The 20384-nt window shown below is 49.1% G+C and overlaps 3 protein-coding genes across 3 annotated transcripts; all 3 read left to right on the plus strand.

The window, feature by feature from the left end:
• Positions 1-248: 248 nt before the first annotated feature.
• Positions 249-8994, plus strand: LOC112884658 (jacalin-related lectin 3-like). Its single transcript, XM_025950119.1, is given in 12 exon segments — positions 249-943; positions 2129-2364; positions 2453-2593; positions 2686-3117; positions 3307-3379; positions 5587-5592; positions 6140-6420; positions 6749-7207; positions 7321-7563; positions 7642-7992; positions 8120-8335; positions 8481-8994. Coding segments are annotated over 12 exon segments (3219 nt in total). The 5' UTR covers positions 249-459; the 3' UTR covers positions 8778-8994.
• A 4773-nt stretch (positions 8995-13767) lies between these two features.
• On the plus strand, positions 13768-15764 carry LOC112885717 (thioredoxin H-type-like). The gene is made up of 3 exons (XM_025951331.1): positions 13768-14009; positions 15242-15364; positions 15462-15764. The coding sequence occupies exons 1-3, from the start codon at positions 13875-13877 to the stop codon at positions 15594-15596; spliced, it is 393 nt and encodes a 130-aa protein (XP_025807116.1). The 5' UTR covers positions 13768-13874; the 3' UTR covers positions 15597-15764.
• A 143-nt stretch (positions 15765-15907) lies between these two features.
• Positions 15908-18977, plus strand: LOC112885716. Its single transcript, XM_025951330.1, has one exon. The coding sequence runs from the start codon at positions 16545-16547 to the stop codon at positions 18702-18704; it is 2160 nt and encodes a 719-aa protein (XP_025807115.1). The 5' UTR covers positions 15908-16544; the 3' UTR covers positions 18705-18977.
• Positions 18978-20384: the final 1407 nt, after the last annotated feature.

A 20384-nucleotide genomic window follows, 5' to 3' on the forward strand; every position in this document is an offset into this window, starting at 1 on the left:
ATCCATCGCGCGCTAATCAGCTAGTAACTCGTTCACGCATTGCTCGCACGAAAACCGGAATTTTATTCTTCGTAACGAGCCTGTCCGTTTTTCCATTGATGAAACGGAACGGCTTGCGTGGCCTGATGCAGGCCCCAGACGAGCAGAGGCGGTTCGCGGGTTCCCCAACCTACCCGGCTCTGTCCTTCCCACGTGTATCACGCCTGGACCAATCTGTTCGTAGCAGGGCTCCACCCAATCGGCCGCCTGCCTTGCTCTCCGAGCACGCTCGTCTCGCCATTTGGTCAAAGACGATCTCCTCGTCGTCATCGTCTCCTTCTCCATCCTTCTCCGCTCTCCTCCGGGGTGGACAACCCCATCAGGCACCACCAGTTCACTCTCACCGAACCCAAACCCGCCACGGTTCCTCTGCTCCGACCCAGACCCACCAGAGCAGGCGACGGACTGACGGAGGGGGGGATGGCCAAAATGTCCTCCGTGCTCTACCTTCCCCTGCTCGTGCTGCTCGCGGCCTCGGCCGCGGCGGCTACAGATGCCGCGGACCCGTCGGCGCACGAGGCGCTGTTCGACGCGTGGTGCGCGGAGCACGGGAAGGCCTACGCCACGCCCGAGGAGCGCGCAGCGCGGCTCGCCGTGTTCGCGGACAACGCGGCCTTCGTGGCGGCGCACAACGCCCGCGCCAACGCCAACGCCAACGCCGTCGCCGGGTGGTCCGCGTCCCCGTCCTACACGCTCGCGCTCAACGCCTTCGCGGACCTCACGCACGACGAGTTCCGCGCCGCGCGCCTCGGCCGCCTCGCGGCCGGCCGGGCCGGGTCGACGCTCCGGAGCGCCGGCGCGCCCGTGTACGGGGGCCTCGGCGGCGGCGTCGCCGCGGTCCCCGATGCGGTGGACTGGAGGAAGAGCGGGGCGGTCACCAAGGTCAAGGACCAGGGCAGCTGCGGTGAGCCAAAATGCCTCGATCTGTTCTACGCCTGGATTTGTTGCCCCGATTGCTTGTTAGGGATATTGTTGACAGCCAGTAGCTTAGCACATCAAAATGAAGTGCAAACACTAACACAGTGATCAGTGAGTCAAATATCCATATGGCCGTTCCTAATGCTAGTCAGATTCGATTCCTAGAATCCAAGCTCAACAGTAAAAGGGAGCTGAGGCCGTTGCAAACCAATCTTACTCTTATGGTTCATTAGGCGCAGTGAAACAGAACACATAATTGACCAATTAGAAGTACAGTGAATTCTGTGACATCTTGTGTTTGTCATCCTGTATAAGTACATAAAGTTTCCTTGGCTTAGTGAGGTAACACCAGCCACCCTTTAAGCATTTCATGTATAGGATTGTTGCGATTTACGAACTAGATGTTTCAAAGTTAGTCTGCAAGCTTTGCTATGCTTGGGATGGAACTGCAGAACCGGAACCAACCCTCTGTGACTGCTTGATAAATATAAATCCGAGATCAAGAGTCACGCCTCTAGTTTCATATGAGATCGCACTAAAAAGTTTTATACGAAATTCTTCATAGCGGCTTTGTGAGATGTTAAATTGAACTTCAGTAGGTCTTGTGGCTATTTTCAGTGTTTGCACTAAGCCGCTAAAGAACCACTTATATGGATGGATTTTCTTGCTGTTGGAATAGGTGCAGATCTTTTGTATATATAATACATTTGATACTTACGGTATTCATAAGATTCTTGTAACTACCAATGCAACAGTAACTCAGTGTTCTGTTGGGATATGTTAGACTGCCTTGGGTAAAAATTAAAGGCACAAGTATGGATGGGAGCAACAGAAGAACCTTCTCAGATCTTGTTTTAAATGTAGGGAGTAGGAGTAGGATCAGCCAAGTATGAGTGATGCTTGTCACAACTTGGTCTGTTTCTGCATAGTCTACCTTGACTTGTATATCTAGTTTTTGTTTTTGCATGTACTGGTTTTATTTTATGATTCAATGAAAATTAGGTAGGATTTCCCTTCCTAACTTCCTCAAAGAAAAAAGGTTTTGTTTCCTTCCGTTGAAAACGCCTTTTTAGTGATATTTCACTTTTAAATGTTGGTGCTACTTTACTACCAATTTCCAATCAATAATTGTACCAGTACTGCAAGTAATTGTGTCTTTGTTGTCATTCAGGAGCCTGTTGGAGCTTTTCCGCTACAGGTGCTATTGAAGGAATAAACAAAATCAAGACAGGCTCGCTGGTCAGTCTTTCTGAACAGGAACTAATTGACTGTGACAGATCATATAATAGCGGCTGTGGTGGTGGCCTCATGGACTATGCTTTTAAGTTCGTGGTTAAAAATGGTGGAATTGACACAGAGGAGGATTATCCCTACCGTGAAGCGGATGGAACATGCAACAAGAACAAGGTAACATGGGGTTGTAGAAAAGTACCCTCACACACAGTCTAGATGCCTTTTACCATGCCTTCATGTGTTGTATTTGCTTGTATCACAGCTGAAAAGGCGAGCTGTGACAATTGATGGTTACTCTGATGTTCCTTCCAACAAAGAAGACTTATTGCTCCAGGCTGTTGCCCAGCAGCCAGTTAGTGTGGGAATATGTGGCAGCGCCAGAGCATTTCAGCTATACTCCCAGGTACATGAGCAGCGTTTGGTTATCCTCTCACTAACATGTGTTACATAAGGATAAACCATTTTATTGTACTCTCCGAATATTCCCTTATGCAGGGCATCTTTGATGGTCCATGTCCAACATCTCTTGATCATGCTGTGTTAATCGTGGGTTATGGCTCCGAAGGTGGCAAGGACTACTGGATTGTGAAAAATTCTTGGGGTGAAAGGTGGGGAATGAAGGGCTACATGTATATGCATCGGAACACTGGTGATTCCAGTGGTATCTGCGGTATAAACATGATGCCATCATTTCCTACCAAAACAAGCCCAAATCCTCCTCCTTCACCAGGCCCTGGTCCAACCAAATGCAGTCTGCTTACCTACTGTCCTGAAGGATCCACTTGTTGTTGCTCATGGCGCGTCTTGGGCTTTTGCCTTTCTTGGAGCTGCTGTGGACTGGACAATGCAGTGTGCTGCAAGGATAACCGTTACTGCTGCCCTCATGACTATCCTATTTGCGATACAGTTCGCGCCCAGTGTTTCAAGGTACATATGCTAGATATTTGTGGAACTTTTTTGAACTTCTACCATGCTTGTGATTGGGGCCTGACCTGACTCAGAGTTATCATTTGTTCCAATCTTTCTAAATTAGTTCCTGTGTTTGTTTGATTACCTTTCATTTTTCAGTTATGATACTTGTTGTTTTACCATCTATAATTGTTTAAAACATTGCAGGCCAATGGCAACGTTTCTGGTATAGAAGGGATCAAGAAGCAGCAGTCTTTCTCTAAAATTCCCTCTTGGAATGGTTTGTTGGAACTGATGGATCAATGAACATAGCGTCAGTTATGGATGGAAGGTAAGATTTAAGTAAACTTGCTTTTAGGTAGCACTGATATCTTTGGCATCAGTATCTTACCAAAATGGATCCTAGTCATTCATTTATGCTGATCATTCAGTCTCCCAACAATTTACAGAGCAAGCTCTTGTGCGAGCAGTAGGTCTAGGCTAGCTGGCTTCTTCAGGTGCCCTTCCGAATTCCCGCATGCTCTTAATCTACACCACTGGGTTGCACCGAGATGCCCAGATTTGCTCTGTATTGATGATGAACCATACTGTGGTGTGAAATTCCACGATTGTACATGTCAGACTTGTATTAGAGAGCCCCTGCACGGATGATTTATTCCAGTCCATCTGTACCGCAGCTGAGGACTATGCCAAATAAAGAGATACTTGTACCATGTTTTGTCGTTATGTTACAGAAAGATGTATCATGAGGAACAAATAGTCAGCAAATGAATTTGTTGTGTCCTCGTGAAAAAAAATGAAGTTGTATGATGCTTGTAGCTTATATGTAAGGGGTAGGACATTCATCGAGCTCTTCCTGTTGATGCTCTATTTTCTATGGTGTACGCAAATAGGTCCAGAATATATACATCACTTGTGCGAATCTTAGGAACTTGTGGAATCAGAATGTCAGAAACACTTGTGAATTACGCAACCCAACCCGGGTTGCCGAGCATCGGTTGACACCTCCCAGGACCCGACTCCCAATTGGTTGCTTTGGGTGACCAGTCTAGCAACGAAGAATTCGTCTCCCAGCAAAAACAGCCGGTCAGTTCAGCTGATGGCTACAAGTTGTGGTCCGTTTGCAATAACCGGAATTTGTATCGACTCGAGTTGAGCAGTTTTATGTGGAAATTCATGTGAAATTCAAAGTCCAAATAAGCCACAATAGGATAGTTTTCCATTCAGGATTTGGTTTTGACATGGGTCTCCTGTACCGCGTGCAAAGCACAGACGACGTGATCTTTCAAAAAAAAAGCACGGACGACGTTGATTCTATGCTAGGTTGCTAGCCGCAGGTTGCCAGGTTCTGCCCTTCTCCAGTTGCGCTGCCAAGTTGGCGAAGCTGGAAGAATGAGGAGCCAACTCTGGAAGAATGAGGAGCCAAGCCCGCGCGTCCTTTTGCTCCACGTCGGTAGAAAATGTACCCACGCGCCCGCGCTCGCGCTCGCGCCGACGCCAACACCGCGGCGGGGCATAGCATTCTCCTCTGGGTTGATATATTCCGGATCTCGATGCGCCGCCGCTGGTGGCGCCATACGCTGCGAACCCGTCCGCCCAGCCGCGGACGCGAGAGGCCGGCGATGGCGGTGAGCGTGAGGTGCGTGAGGCGACCCTCCCCGATTCGGTCACGTCGCGGCCGTCGCGTCCGACGCTTCGCTTCGGGCGAGCGGCGCTCGCTCGCTCGCTGCTGGTGGTGGTGGTTCGCTCTCCCCCGCGATTCCTCCCCGACGCCAACCCGCACAAGTCAGGTGCGGTGCCCTCCAGTTCATAAAGGTCAGGTATGGCAAAATACGAGCTCCCCAGCAAAATCGTTTTCGCGTGGGAGGCGCTCGGGGCCAAGAGGGCGTCGATGATCGAACTCCGCGGCGCTTCCAGAGGTGAAGCAAGCGAAAAGAACATTTCCAGATTGATCGGATAACCTTTTCTATTGTTTTCTGTCTTTTTTTAACTCCATGTTCAGATTGATGAAATTGTCATGACGCAGAACTAAGGTTCAGGAAATCAATTTCCATTTACTCAGGGCGCCCACTGGTTGAAAAGAAGTCAAGAGCCCAGTGAAAAAGTGCAAGCAAGCAATCCCCTTCTCGAAGTTGGAATCAAGAACCCAACAAATTACATTGTGCTAGGTGAGTTCCAGCACACACCCACACACGCAGCACGCAGAATAACGAGTGAGAAACCATTCTATGACAGGATTGATATCATAAAATATGTGGCTCCTTTAGTTTCCCATCGCTAGTTTTGCAGGGCATCGTGCAAAGCCTGTGTGGCCCGGGATCGGAGATCAGTAAAAGGCGAATACCAGAGGCTTGAAAAAGACTGATAATCGCATCATGGTCTTGTTTCCTTTGTGCGTGAATTGGCTCCAGTAGGTCAGAGAATCGAGTTCCCTTGGTTGCTTTCAGGTCTCCTCTACCGTTAACGCTGGTGCCTACTTGTGGCCAGTGGCTGGTTTGGCCTTGACATCCTTTGCTCTGGTCATCCTATAAATTGTCAGGTGTGTGCTTCTTCTTTTCTTAATAAACCAACAACGCAGTTGCAGGCAGGCACTAGTAGAAGGCATAAGCTCAGTTCTCTTACTCCCCAGTGTTTGAGACTATTTGCGCAACGAAAAATGGTACATTATTTTGCTTGTTCGTGAGCTCGTGTGTTCATGTTTCTGTGTTTGTTTTCATGAACATATGTGCGTCACCAATTGGTTACTGAACTTCTAAGCATGCATAGAACCTTCAGAAATGCCATACTATAATCGGGCAGAATAGTTGGGTCACAGCACATGACATAACATTTGGTGTTTTCATTTGCTAGTTCCAGAATTTGATGCTTTGGACCATTTGAATTTCTTAGAGATCTTAGAATCTGGAACAGGATTTGCATCTGTTGCTACTTTTTCCTTCCTTGGAAAGGGTCCCTAACTGAATGGCATAGCCATACTTTGCTTTCACCGGCAATGAATTGAAAAGTTGAAAACACAGTGGTTTCATGGTATATCATAAAGCTTGTAGAATTCAAGTTCTGTTACCATGCCCTAACAAAATCTTTCTTACTTATGTCTACTAGAGCATCAAAGCCATTAATGGGAAGAGCCCCATAGTGGTTGGACCTTGGGGAGGGACAGGAGGGTACCCTTGGGATGACGGTGTGTACTCAACAATACGCCAGATTGTGATCACCCATGGTGCAGCTATCGACTCTATAAGGATTGAGTATGATCTGAAAGGAAGATCGGTTTGGTCAGAGACGCATGGGGGCACTGATGGAGGCTCCGAAACAGACAAGGTCTAGTTTACTTAATCCTCACTGAAGCATTTGTAGCTTTTCTAATTTGGTTGCAAAATGACCCTATTTAGAGGTCTCTATGATTACTGGTATTAATGCTTACAAATATAAACATCTACATAAAGTTTTGAATACTGAGGAGCTTGAAAGATACTTGCCATTTTGTTAACTAGTTTACTGAAGCTGCACCAAAGTTATGCTCTGCAAGCCTTATTTGATCGCTATTCTAATTCAGACAAGTGCTTCTGTATCGATGCTAAAGTTCAGAACTTCAAATCAGTTTTCATGTCTGTTTAACAGCATTCTTTATGCTTCGTATAATCTGCAGGTGAAGCTAGATTTTCCAGATGAAGTCCTTGTGTCTGTAAGTGGACACTACGGGTCTGTCTGCGGGACTCCAGTGATTATAAGATCACTGACATTTCAGAGCAACAGTTCAAAGTATGGACCTTTTGGCACTGAAGATGGGACGCCTTTCTCACTGCCAGTGAGCAGCGGCAAGATCATTGGATTTTATGGAAGGTCTGGGTCATATCTCAACTCATTAGGCTTCTATCTGAAGCAAGTGCATTTTCCAAATCCACTGAATTCTCCAGCAACACCCAGAAGCCTCCCAAGTGCACATAGTAGAAATGGATACAGCTTCACTGGAGGTGATACTGGAGCTGACTTGGTCCTTGCTGTGCGAGATAGAGGCGACAGTTATGCTGTTTATGCTAGCAATCAACCCAAGCAGCAGTATGTAAACCCATCACCAGACTACAGTGATGGAGCTGTCTGGAACAAGGTTTGACAAACTAGCCTACAATATTTGCTATATGCCTGATCAACAACCCTCAAATTCTGAAATATCCTTTTTTAGAAAGAGTCAAATTCTGAAATATCAACTTTGCATTGCAGATGGTTTCTTTCCCTAGTTACTATGGAGATAGAGGAGCTGCAGCCATGAGCAGCCCTCAGACTTATGGTCCCTGGGGTGGAAGTGGTGGCACCATCTTTGACGATGGTGTATATACTGGTGTGTGGCAGATAAATTTGACACGCGCAGTGGGAATTTCTTCCATGAAGGTGCTGTATGATCGAAACGGGCAGGCAGTATGGGGCAACAAGCATGGATTCAGCGGAGGTGTTTCACCTGACAAGGTAATATGACTGCAGTACAGTTCTTTGCTGAACAGTACCGATTATTAGTATGGATGATCTGAAACTTTTGTCTTGCAGATAGTATTCGATTTCCCGTCAGAGGTGTTGACTCATATTACTGGGTTTTACGATTCGGTGATAATCATGGGCCCGACTGTGGTCAGATCGCTCACATTCCACACAAACAAGCGAACGTATGGGCCATATGGGGATGAGTCTGGCACATACTTCTCGACGAGTTTTACCAATGGAAGGATAGTAGGATTTCATGGCAGGGAGGGGTGGTACATCGATGGCATTGGAGTTCATGTGCAGGAAGGCAAGGTGGCACCGCAGCGATTTGTTAGTAGATCGACGACCGCTACTAGCCCGTCATTTCATTACAACATGCTTGCTCAAGCACAGAGTGATACGTATACAAACAACGAGGTAACTAAAAATCTTGCAAGCATGAACTCTGAGTCAATTCTTGAAAGAGTGCGGAACCATCAACATCATTTCTGCAGAGGAGATAGCTGAAACAGACAATGGCCGATGCATTTGGACCACTCTGCAGGTTGCTTATGGCATGGTGAAAGAACCGGTTCCAATGGGACCAGGGCCATGGGGCGGGGAGGGAGGCCGGCCATGGGATGACGGCGTCTACACCGGGGTGAAACAAATCTACATCATGAGAGGTGCTTTCATCGGGTCGATTCAGGTCGAGTATGACAGAGATGGATACTCTGTCTGGTCTGCAAGGCATGGGAACAGCGGCCACATAACCCACAGGGTGAGTGCCGTATCAAGCTTCTAGCTCACTTGTCCATCCATCGTCGTTCCAATACATGACATGATCAGTGCTTGCTGAACACATGGATTCTGCATATTTCTTCAGCAGCATGATATCTTTTTTTCCCCTCTGAGCGCGTTTGCAGGTGAAGCTGGACTACCCCCACGAGGTGCTGACGTGCGTGCATGGCTACTACAACACGAGCATGGGGGACGGGCCCCGGGTCCTGAGGTCGCTGACGTTCATCACCAACCGGGGCAAGTACGGGCCCTTCGGTGACGAGGCCGGCGCCTACTTCTCGTCAGCGATGACGGAGGGGAAGGTGGTGGGCTTCCACGGCCGCAGCGGGCAGCACCTCGACGCCATCGGCGTGCACATGCAGCACTGGATCGTGGACAGGAGGCCAGCCCCCAAATACGTGCTGTCCAAATACCTCTTCTGATAGCCGGGCACGTCAAATCCGAATGTAGTTTCAGCTCATAAGAGATGTAATTTTGGGCATTATCTGGTGGCGGCATTTGAGTTCATTTGCCCGTATTCAGGGCGGACTTCTCGAATGGTGATTTTTACATAACTTGGAAACGCTATCAAATTGAATAGATGTAAATTGTCGGATTACCTCCGGTCTGTTGAATTTGAATACATCTGTCAGTGCCTCACTTGTTTGAAAATGTGTTGCGCCTCGTTGTGACTGCAGAGGCAGGGTACTCCGTCTGCTTGACAAGTTCTCTTGCTTTTACACTCCAAGAACAATTGGTTCTGGGGCCTGTTTCTCTTTGTTTACATATATACTTCACTTGTTCGAATGAACAAAGATCGCTACCAAAGGAACAGGTTCATATCATGAACTATGCCCATAAGTAGCGCATAAGCCATGTGAACTAAAATAACTGATCATTGAAGAAAATACAGCATGCCATCCACGTACAAATATATTTGCTACCGTTATGGATTTGAAAAGTATTGCGCGATTCATTTCAGCCTGAGTTGCAATAGCAGAACAACTGAACAAGGGTTCAATCAGCATCTAAACTCCCATTCCTACCCCAGATTTATAAAATCTTATATTAAACTCTTAACTCCCTCTCACCAATTAGGCTGGTGCCAACGGGGGGCGGTACCGCCTCCCTATCGGCGCGGCGCAGGCGGGAGGCGGGCGGGAGGCGGTCGAGTGGGAGAGAGAGGGCGGGATGGATCCCGCCGGGCGGGAGCGGGCGCTATCGCCCCGCTCACGCCCGCGTTGGCAGGCGCGCGGGGGCGGGAGGCGGGCGGGAGCGTGGCGGCGCGTTGGCGTCGATGTGCGCGGGTGAGAGGGGTGGTGCGGGAGTGACGTGGCGCGTTTCGATTGGTCCACGCGGACTATCCGTTGAACTAGCCGTTATTTGACCGTTTGAAATCCAAAAAATTCGAAACAAATTGCAAAAAATCTCAAATTTCATCCCCAACCCCCCTATAAATACCCCACCCGGTTTTCACTCCTTCCACACCACATTTGAGCTTATTTTGTCGGTGTTTAACCGGCTGCCCACCGAGGGATATACCCGAGGTGGTAGGTTTTGGGTGAGGGAACGCCGAGATCAGAAACTCGAAGGTACAAGGAAGGAACACAAAGCTTAGACAGGTTCGGACCGCTAGGTGCATAATATCCTACGTCATACAGTGGTTTGTATTGCCTTAGATGTAGAATGATCTAGAAATCGTGTTTTGAGAGGGGTCCCTGTCCTCCCTTATATATCCGAGAGGCCAGCGTTACAAAGATACTAACCAACACCATTTAAGGAATCGTACCAGAACATATCTCGAGTAGATTCCCTCTGTATCGGTTAGCTCTATCTCCTATTTAAACGGGATAAATAAGAGATAAAATAAGAGATAAGACGGACTTAATCTCTTAAACCTCTTTAAACTACGTTATGTACACAGTCCCGTGGTCCCGGGTCTGACAAGCCCCCGAGCTCTTCGTAGCTGAGTACTGCAGGTTTATCGAGTACTTTTGAAGTAGCCTTCGGCTTCTTCCGAAGCTCCGTCTTGAAATCCTTCTTCGAGTACTTTACTTGGCTGCATCGAAGCTATGAGGTGCTCATGCCCCGAATTTTATTTTTGATATGGTGTGCGATTGAAAAATCGCACTCCATATGGAGTAGCCCCCGAGCCTTAGGTTGAATCGGAGAATCAGGCTGAGGGTCGCATTAGTCTGAAATCCTCCTTACTTTTCAAATAAATTTGAAAAATAAGTAGTCGATGCCACGTATCCCGCAGCCCCCAAGCCTTGAACCCAAATCTCCCAGGTTTGGGAAAAAGGATCCAAGAATGTGGCATTGGTGCTACTCTGAAATCTTGAGAAAAACTCTTCGTCTTCTGCATAGTGAAATTAAGCCTACCGCTGGTTTATTTAACCGCGCGGTGAAGGTTTCTTCTGCACTCTCAGTATTCATATGAGTCGTCTTTGAGTAGTTTTGCGGCGTCCAGTCCCCGAGCTTACGAGCCAAGAGAGCTAAACGAGCCATGTCGAGTAGTGCGCATCGCCCAGCCCCCGAGCCTGGAAACTAGCGGAACTGCGATGGCACGCCGCGCTGCCTGGAGGGTTGTTGCCGATGTTTGACCTGAAAAAAGACAATGCACAAATTATGTAGTATAATGCGAAGATACCGAGTAGTACTCAGTAATAATATGAAGACATCAAAATTTATTTGGTGTAAAAATTGCTGTGTCGAGCTCTTTTTTAGGCCATTTAAATCTCCCGAGCAGTCCACCTATTACGTTTAAGCACCTGGTTCTGTTTTAGCCGTTGCTCATAGCGTGTATGAGATCTTTGTCTCGTGTACGCGTAGAGGCGTTAGGCGTGACAGAAGAGCCGAGGTTTCACGGATTAAGGCATGTGCTATCCGAGTAGATTAGCGACCGTTAAGAGGAGACACGCGCAGAAAGTAGTCGTCATACGACAAAGAGGATGCGCAGTGCGCAAAGGTAGTCGGCGGAGTGTAGCTCTGAAGGGTTTCATGCCCATCGAGAGTCGTACACGGATAAGTAGTCGGCGAAGTGTAGCTCTGGAGGGTTTCATGCGCACCGAGAGACGTACACGGACAAGTAATCGATCATGGTGTAGCCCCCAAGGGTTTCATGCCCGTCGAGAGGTGTACCCAAAAAGGTAGCCGATCTTGTGAAGAACAAGTCGGAAAAGGTATAAATCACTTAGCTTGATTCGTGGACGAACGTCGACGAAGCCGTGGAGCTCGTTGATGAAGATGCGACGATTTGTTGATGAAGCTCGACTAGTCGGAACCGATTCCGACTAGTTTTCAAGTCGAGATGAGTAGTTGATGTAGTCGTCGGCAAGCTGCCGATCGTCCTCGCGAAGTCGAAGTAGTCGAACTCGTTGCTGCTGCGCGCGGATATTGCGGCACAAGCCGAAGTTGAGCCGGGTCGTCGAGGTCGGCGGTCGCGGTGCATCAACGTTGCAGCGCGAGGTGAAGTCGAGGTCGGCGGCAGCGTGTCGACATTGTAGCGCGAGTCGAAGTCGAGTCGAGTAGTCGAGATTGGCGACAGTGCGTCTGATGAGGCAAACCAGTTGGCACTCGCTCCTAACCAGCTCCAGTTGCGGCGGAATTCCGTCGCAGAGTCACGACGCGGCGCTGGGTCAGTTTGCTATGCAACTTCCTCGTTGCCACCAACAGCCTCATGCCATCCTTGTCTGTGAGAGCTCCCCAGCAAGCTCCGCACGGATGAGAATATCATGCAAAGATCACGTTAGCAAAGGTAGATCAGTATAATAATCCTTGCTAGTAACAGCCACGGATTGTATCCAATGTAGGAAAAATAGAAAAGGAATCTTCCCTATTCAATACGTGTAGTATGTGCCCGGTGATCCATTTGTCATCTGCTGTTGCTGAGTCACCGGTTGTGCCTCCTGGCGCTCTGCGACGGTTTGTTGATGAAGCTCGACTAGTCGGAGTTGATTCCGACTGGTGAACTGGAAAGATGCCATCGAGCTCGCCGGTGTTTAACCGGCTGCCCACCGAGGGATATACCCAAGGTGGTAGGTTTTGGGTGAGGGAACGTCGAGATCAGAAACTCGAAGGAACAAGGAAGGAACACAAAGCTTAGACAGGTTCGGGCCGCTAGGTGCGTAATATCCTACTTTTTGTAGTGGTTTGTATTGCCTTAGGTGTAGAATGATCTAGAAATCGTGTTTTGAGAGGGGTCTCTGTCCTCCCTTATATATCCGAGAGGCTAGGGTTACAAAGATACTAACCAACACCATCTAAGGAATCGTACCAAAACATATCTCGAGTAGATTCCCTCTGTATCGGTTAGCTCTATCTCCTATTTAAACGGGATAAATAAGAGATAAAATAAGAGATAAGATGGATTTAATCTCTTAAATCTCTTTAAACTACGTTATGTACACAGTCCCGTGGCCCCGGGTCTGACACATTTCTCTCCTCTACAATCCGAAATCTCTTCCACCATGACCGGTTGGTCTCCAGATTTCCATACCTTCACCGATCTCTTGCAGTCCGACGGGTCACAAGCATCTCCCCAAGATGAGTCTTCTCCGATGCATCGCCGCTCCGATGTCAATTCTTCGCCGCAACCCTGGGTATTATTCCCCCTGCTGCACCTCCAGCTCCGGGGGCACCTCCACCGCCATATCATTATCCGTACGGTCCGTACTCATACCCACCACCTCCATATGCTCCACCTCCATATGCTTCACCTCCAGGCACAAGGAGCGGGACTAAAGGTCCGTACCCACCACCTTCGTACGCTCCATCTCCATATGGTCCATACCCACCACCTCCGTACGCGGCACCCACGGTTCGAATAAAATTAGTTTATTGAATTATTTTGCGTATGCGAATAAAAGAGAGTGAAATAATTAAATCTGGAAAAGAAAAGCTGACGTGGAGGAGAGAGAAATGAGAACTGGCACTATAGCCTGTGCATTGGAGGGGCGGGTGAGAGTGGGGTAAGAATGAGGGTGAGAGCTGACGTGGCGGGGAGATATCTCCTCTCACCACTGGACTCAGCCTTACCCTCTACCAGAACCCTCTAGACGTGCTCTGAAAAATATTAATGGTATAAATATTCTTTTTTCTTTATCTCCGGTCTCCGTTTAATCTGCCAACAATGAGTGTGCAAAGGTCACAATAATTAGCAGCAATGGAAACTGGCAAGGAATACTGTGAGTCTGAAGCCGGCAGATCCAGGGTGCCACTAAAAAAAAAAGAAAAATCCAAAAGTTGCCGCTTGGCCTGAACAGGGCACTCGCCCACCCAGCCGTTTGCTCCTGATCCGACAGCGGAGACGCCCTGGGGCCGAGCTTGGACGGAGCCTCCGATCGTAATTTCCCCTGGGCACGAGGGCATATTCGTAATGTGGTCCCACAGGATAAATTCGATTCCCCCGAATGGGCAAATATCTATCGGGACGCGGCCCGAGGAGGAGGAGAGGGAGACACAGCACAACAACCGCGTCCATCCAGTGTGTCCACTCCTCGCGTGGGAAAGAAGCGGTAGTGTGCGCGCGCGAGACAGAGATGGCAACTCCGGCGACGGAGGCGGCGGCGGCGGCGGCGACACCGGCGGCACCGGCTGAGGGGTCGGTGATCGCGATCCACAGCCTGGACGAGTGGAGCATCCAGATCGAGGAGGCCAACAGCGCCAAGAAGCTGGTACCTTTGTCTTCTTTTGTTTTCTTTTTGTTTCTGTGGCCGCGAGGAATTAAGCTAGATCAGTCCGTACGTACCTCTGTTCATATCAAAATCTGCTGGATAGATTGTATTTTGACTGGATTTTTGTGCCGATCTGTAAAAGTTGGAACCGTTTGGGTTCGGTATGGTTTATTGATTAGGGTTTACCTGGGGCTGTTTCATCACTTTCCACCTGTACCCAAGAGTACTCCGGGGCTGAGTCTGTCCGTAATCAAGTTGGATTTTTTTTCTGATTTTTTTGGATGATTTGGCCTTTGGGGAGCATTTTAAGGTTTTCCTTTTTCATTCTGGTGTTAGGGATTATTTATACCATTGAGGCATTGAAGAAGCAGGGTTTATCCCAGGAAAACCTTAATTTATTTTTTTCTGAAATCGCGTGCTCTGTTTTCAAATATGTTTAATCTGAGCTTTGATGGTTCCGGTAGGTGGAAAATGTGATGCCAGCAGATATGGTAGGCAGTGTAGCAGCAGATATGAGAAATAGTAGCAAATACTCCAACCGAATATCTTTTGTGGGGGTTGCACTCTTGTTTGATGAATTGAGGTAATTATGTTGTGGTTCATTGCTTTTCTTTAAACGAAAAGCGCATAGGGCTGCTGCTTTGATGGCTCATTGCACTTTCAGCTTCAGGTTCATGTTTAGTAACATAATATTCTACTAGTGTCTTATAATATGGATGGTATTCAGATGGCATAGCTGCTTTTAAAACTGCTGCAACATTTTTTTCTGTAGTGTTACTCTGGAAGTTCATATTGGTACTTCACTGTTTTATAATCTACAGAGATACATGTGTTGCTCCCGTTGAACTTGATGGAAGAATGCATTTATGTGGACGCATCCCTTTATTTTCTAATGCTTAAATTCTACCCCAATTGAATTGTTTATACTCATATCATAGTGCATTCAAGTTCTATCTTAAAACCGAGCATGTTAAATCACAAGAACACTAAACCATGATATCTGTTGAGACTTGTGCACTGTTTAATCAAGAATTTGATCAGATTGCATATTTCACATCATTACACAACAAATAATCTCCATTTGTAATGCAAGATCAGGTAGTCATTTCTTAACCATTGAACAGCAACAGGTTTGTCATTCATTCTTCTTTGTGTTGTAAGTAGTATTATCCCTTAACCATATTTAGCATGCTTTTGTTGAATACATGCTAATATACTTTTCTTAACAATAGGTGGTAATCGACTTCACCGCATCTTGGTGTGGACCGTGCCGCATCATGGCTCCAATTTTCACTGATATGGCCAAGAAGAATCCAAATGTTGTTTTCCTGAAGGTTGATGTTGATGAACTGAAGGTTGTAGAACTTCTGCCATTGTTTGCAGATTATCGTAATACAACTTCCTTGTTTCTTCCTTTGTCTGTTTTCCTAACAAGGTCAATTTTCTAAGCAGGCCATTGCTGAGCAATTCAGTGTTGAGGCCATGCCGACCTTCCTATTCATGAAGGAAGGTGACGTCAAGGACAGGGTCATCGGCGCAATGAAGGAAGAACTGGCCCAGAAGCTTCAGCTCCACCAGGCCCTGTAGACCAGTAATGCTATAATGAAGTAGTATTCGCCTAAATAAGAAGCATCAACTCAGAGAGAACTAGTGCCTCTATGGTACTTCGTATGTAGTATTAACTATCGTACTCTGCTGCCCAGTTTCTGATAATGATAAGATCAGGCCCTGCTTGTTCCAAGATTGTGCTTTGCATATCATGTTTCCTCTTTCAGCTGAGATGCTAGAATGGTGAATCAGAGTCAATATCTTGGAAATTATTTGACTATCATAGTCATGTAGTTTTTAAGGTTATTTGCCTATCAGCCACTCAAGTTCTTGTTTGACCACAACGCTCCCATTATTATGGACTTGCAATTTCTTGAAAGCGCGATGGTAGTTGCAGTCATGTGTTCTCGAGCCAGTATGCTTGCTCCCCCTGAGCACTTAAAGTCTTTAGCTTTACAAAAATCATGGTTCTGGTTTCGAGAACTGATATATCTGCTTTTTTGCACGTTCATCTCCAAACCATGGTGTATGGGATATATCCTTTTCTTCACCTGGTACCATTTCATCGGTCCAAGCTTTGGAGCTTCTCCTCACCGCTCTAACAGCTAAGTGCAAAGGCAAATTTACCAGCTGCTATCTATTTGAAGCTGTTATGGATATCTGACAGGTTTCAGAGGGAAGAAAGGTTTCTGCCAAATGTTTCTTGAAACTTTGGGGGAGATTCTTACCTTGCATCGAATGCCACCGCCACAAGCCCTCAAGGCCACAACCCATAGAAGAAGCCATCTTAGCATCTTGCAAATGGACACCAATTCCATTTCCATCTCTTTTCTTTTCTTTTCTTTTCTTTTCTTGCTTGTTTCTGCTTCAATCCCATTTCGTCTTCTTCCTTCATGGATCAAGGTGTTCGCTTTCCATGATCTATCTGCTCCAGCCATTTCAAGATCGCCGCCCGGCTAGTTAATCCATCCGACTAGCACGTCCGCCATGGAGGTGAGCCGGGCAGCCATACGCGGCATCAGGGAGAGCCTCAGCACGGTGCAGGGCAGCCTGCTGCGGCTGGAGGTGGTCGTGCTCCTTAGCGCGCTCATCCTCGCCGTCCTGGTGCTCTACGGCTCCGCGAACCGCCGGAGCAGTGACAAGCTCCTCCGCGGCGCCATGTGGATGGCCTACTCCATGTCCTACGTGGTGGTCTCCTACGCCGTCGGGATCATCCAGGACGGGCCCTTCCGCGGCGAGACGTTCGTGCTCTGGGCGGCCGCGCTGCTCCTCATCCAGGCGAGCGCCTACTCGGCGCCCGTGCACAGCCGCCGCGACGTCGACCAGCGCAAGAAGCTGCTGCTGCAGCACGTCCTCCAGACGGGCCTCGTGCTCTGGCTCATCGTCAACGCCACCGGCCGGAACGCCAGCTACCGGGCCGCCATCTGGGCGTTCTGGGCGCTCAACGTGCTCAAGACTGCCGCCAAGATCGCCGAGATGATCCAGACCAGCCGCCCCGACATGTCCGTCAAGGTGGTCGCCGAGTACATGGCCGTCGAGGGGGACCTCGCCCCTGACGATCAGCCTCCTGACCCCGCCACCATGCGAGGGTACAGGTACATCTTCCACGGCGAGGAGATCATGGAGCCGGTCATCCACGATGGCGGCCACCCCGCCCGGGACAACATGCTCTCCCAGAGCGCCGCCAAGTCGGTCGTCACCATCGACCAAGTTTACCAGTGGATCAACCAGCAGCCGTACAGTGATTTCGAGAAGGACAGGGCCAAGGACTTCTGCCTCGCGTTCGCCCTGTTCAAGCTGCTCAAGCGGCGGTTCTACGGGTACGTTCCGGCGGAGGCCGGCTCCGACAAGGCCCGCAACCTCGTGTTGACCGGGCTCATCCACGCTGGCGCCACCGGCCCCGACGCCGCCTTCCGGGTCGTCGAGGCGGAGCTCTCCTTCCTCTACGACTTCTTCTACACCAGGAACATCGTGCTGGTGGGTGCCAAGACGTACATCTGCATCGCCGTCGCCGTGGCGGGGCTGACCATGTGGACGGCCTTCTTCGGCACGCTCGGCCCCGGCTACCACCGCCCCCACGTCGGCGTGCGCGACCTCGACCGCTCCGTCACGATGCTCGTCGTCGTGATCACCGCGGGGCTCGAGGTGTTCCAGGCGGTCGCCGGCTTCGCCTCCAACTGGAGGTACGTCAAGACCGTGTACCGGTGCGTGCGCGACGACCGGCCGTGGTCGAAGCGGCAGCGGAGCCACAGCCACCTCTGGTGGAAGGAGAGCATCACGCCGCCGGAGACCAAGTACTGGGAGGACAAGGTCGGCCAGTACGTGCTCCTGAAGCGGTTCCACCACCGCCCCTGCAACCTGCTCTCGTGGCTGACGCTCTACCTGGTGGAGCCGCGGCGGCAGGGCCAGAAGCGGGGCCGGAGGAAGCAGCTGCCGCCCGAGGTGAAGCGCGCCGTTCTCCTCTGGCTGAAGCAGAGCCACTGCCAGCTCAGCAATGGCGTCGCCACCCTGCGAAGGCACCATCTGCTGCCGCGCCTGGCGTGGGCGTGCAGGCTTCCCAAGCTCACCGACCAGATCCTGGCGTGGCACGTCGTGACCACGAGCTGCGACTGGGACTATAGCGGCCGTCCGGCCGGCCGCGCCACCGCCAGTGACGAGCACCACCGGCTCATCGCGACGAAGCTCTCCAACTACTGCGCCTACCTGGTGGCCTTCGTCCCGGAGATGCTGCCGGACCCGAGCTACAACACCGAGCAGATCTTCGACTCGGCGGTGCAGCAGGCGCGGGACCACCTCGACGGCTGCCGGACGGTGAGCAGCCTACTGTACAGGCTTGGGGAGATAGAGGCGGCGGAGCTGCCGCACCTGCAGGAGGGCGGCACGTACGAGAGAGCGGGGGGCGCCACCGCCATCGAGCGGGCGGCGGTGCTCTGGGGCCAGCTCAGGGCGGCCGTGCCCGCCGACGCGCGGCGGTGGGAGGTGCTGGCCGAGTTCTGGATAGAGCTCCTGCTGTTCCTCGCGCCGTCGGACAACGTGGACATCCACGCCGAGATGCTCGGCGCGGGCGGCGAGTTCATGACGCAGCTGTGGGCGCTGCTGTCTCACGCTGGCGTCCTGGAGCGACCGCCGGTCATGCATCGGCAATGATGGGCCGAGTAGCTTGATTTCCCCGTCAGTAATGCGGTGAGCAGCTGATCAATTGGAAGGGCAACTGGGCAAATCCAAAATTCCTACGATATTCTTGCATTCTAAAAGGGCATATCGAGTCCAAATTTGGGTGTTTTTGAAAGCCCAAAACATGCTAATTGTGGGCTATCCGATCCAGCTGACCTTTTTACCTAATAGCCCTCCTTGTGGAAATATTCCATATCACGCGCGCCGTCACATAAGGTGGAATATTTTTTTCACTATGCTAAAACAATTGTTCCAGCTTTATAAAAATACTCCGCGTTCCAAAAAAGTGTTCCACCAAAAAATTATCCAAATGTATTCATGTGTGATCTTATTTTGAAAATTTCGTTGTAAGAAACACAGTGATGCAGTCGGATTTTGATTTGAATATAAGCTTTGGTTTCTTCTTAGACCACGCGCTCACCCTATTATTACTTATGTGATACCTTAAACGCTAGTCACACATATGCTAGGACCCCTCTTGTATCGTCTTCATTCCAAATCTTCCTCTCCTAATCTCGAGTACCTTGTTGGCACCGGACTAACCTATCATCATAGCTTCCCTGTAAAGTCCGCTGAATTCAAATGAACCTGGGTACCTTAACCATGAGCCCCAATTACGCCGGAGTCGTTGCTGGAGTTAGAAAAGGAGCTTCTCGACACGAGGAAATGAGAAGCATCAAAATACTTGGTTGAAGGTTAGCTCTCCACTTATATAAGCAATATCTCATAGAAAACGAACTTGGTATTGCTATTATCATTTCTAACCCCAGTAGTTTTTCATAGAGCAAACAAAAGAAGGGAGAATTATGGACTTGCTATGCAGGGGCGGATCTAAAGGGGGCTAGGGGCTCAAGCGCCCTACCTCTCTAAGATCAATGAATACCTTCTAAGCTCTTCCTCTATTTTTTGGAAGAAAGAATGAAGAAGGAGGAGGAAGAAGAAGAGAATGGAAGGAAGAATAAGAGAAGGGGTATACCTGAGGTGGTAAGTTTTAGGTAGGGTGACGCCGAGATCAGGAACTCGATGTGCAAGCAACACAAGGTTTAGACAGGTTCCGACCGCGATGTGCGTAATACCCTACGTCCTGTTTGGTGATTTGTATTGCCTTGGGTGTTGATGTTTTGAGGAGGTCCCTGCCCGCCCTTATATATCCGGGAGGACAGGATTACATGAATTCTAGTCCGACACTAGCCTAGGAATCGTACTCGAGTACAACTCGAGTAGTTTCCTTCTGTACCAGCTAGTTCTACTTCACATGCGAGTAGAGTACAACATAGATAAGGTATAGGACATATCCTATTCCCTAATACTGTATGAACTACATTATGTACATAGTCCCGTAGTCCCGGGTCTGACAAGCCCCTCTTTACTCCATGGCTGGATTCACCACTACTGTTACGTGATGTCCATTGTAACTGGTATGAGCACAAATATCGCAGAGCAGTGATTTTTACGTGGCTTGGTACCAGATTTTCCATGTCAACCATATGTTAATTTTGCTGAACGACTTACCAGGAATGAAGAATGCGCATACATCACTGAAGATCAAAATAATTGTCTATAATATATAAGTATATTTCTTGATGATACTATTTAGAAAATTTTTACCAAACAATACAACCATCTCCCCAACCGTCCAAGTAAAAAAACGAG

This window comes from Panicum hallii, chromosome 3, assembly GCF_002211085.1.
Source record: "Panicum hallii strain FIL2 chromosome 3, PHallii_v3.1, whole genome shotgun sequence".
Taxonomy (NCBI): Eukaryota; Viridiplantae; Streptophyta; class Magnoliopsida; order Poales; family Poaceae; genus Panicum; species Panicum hallii.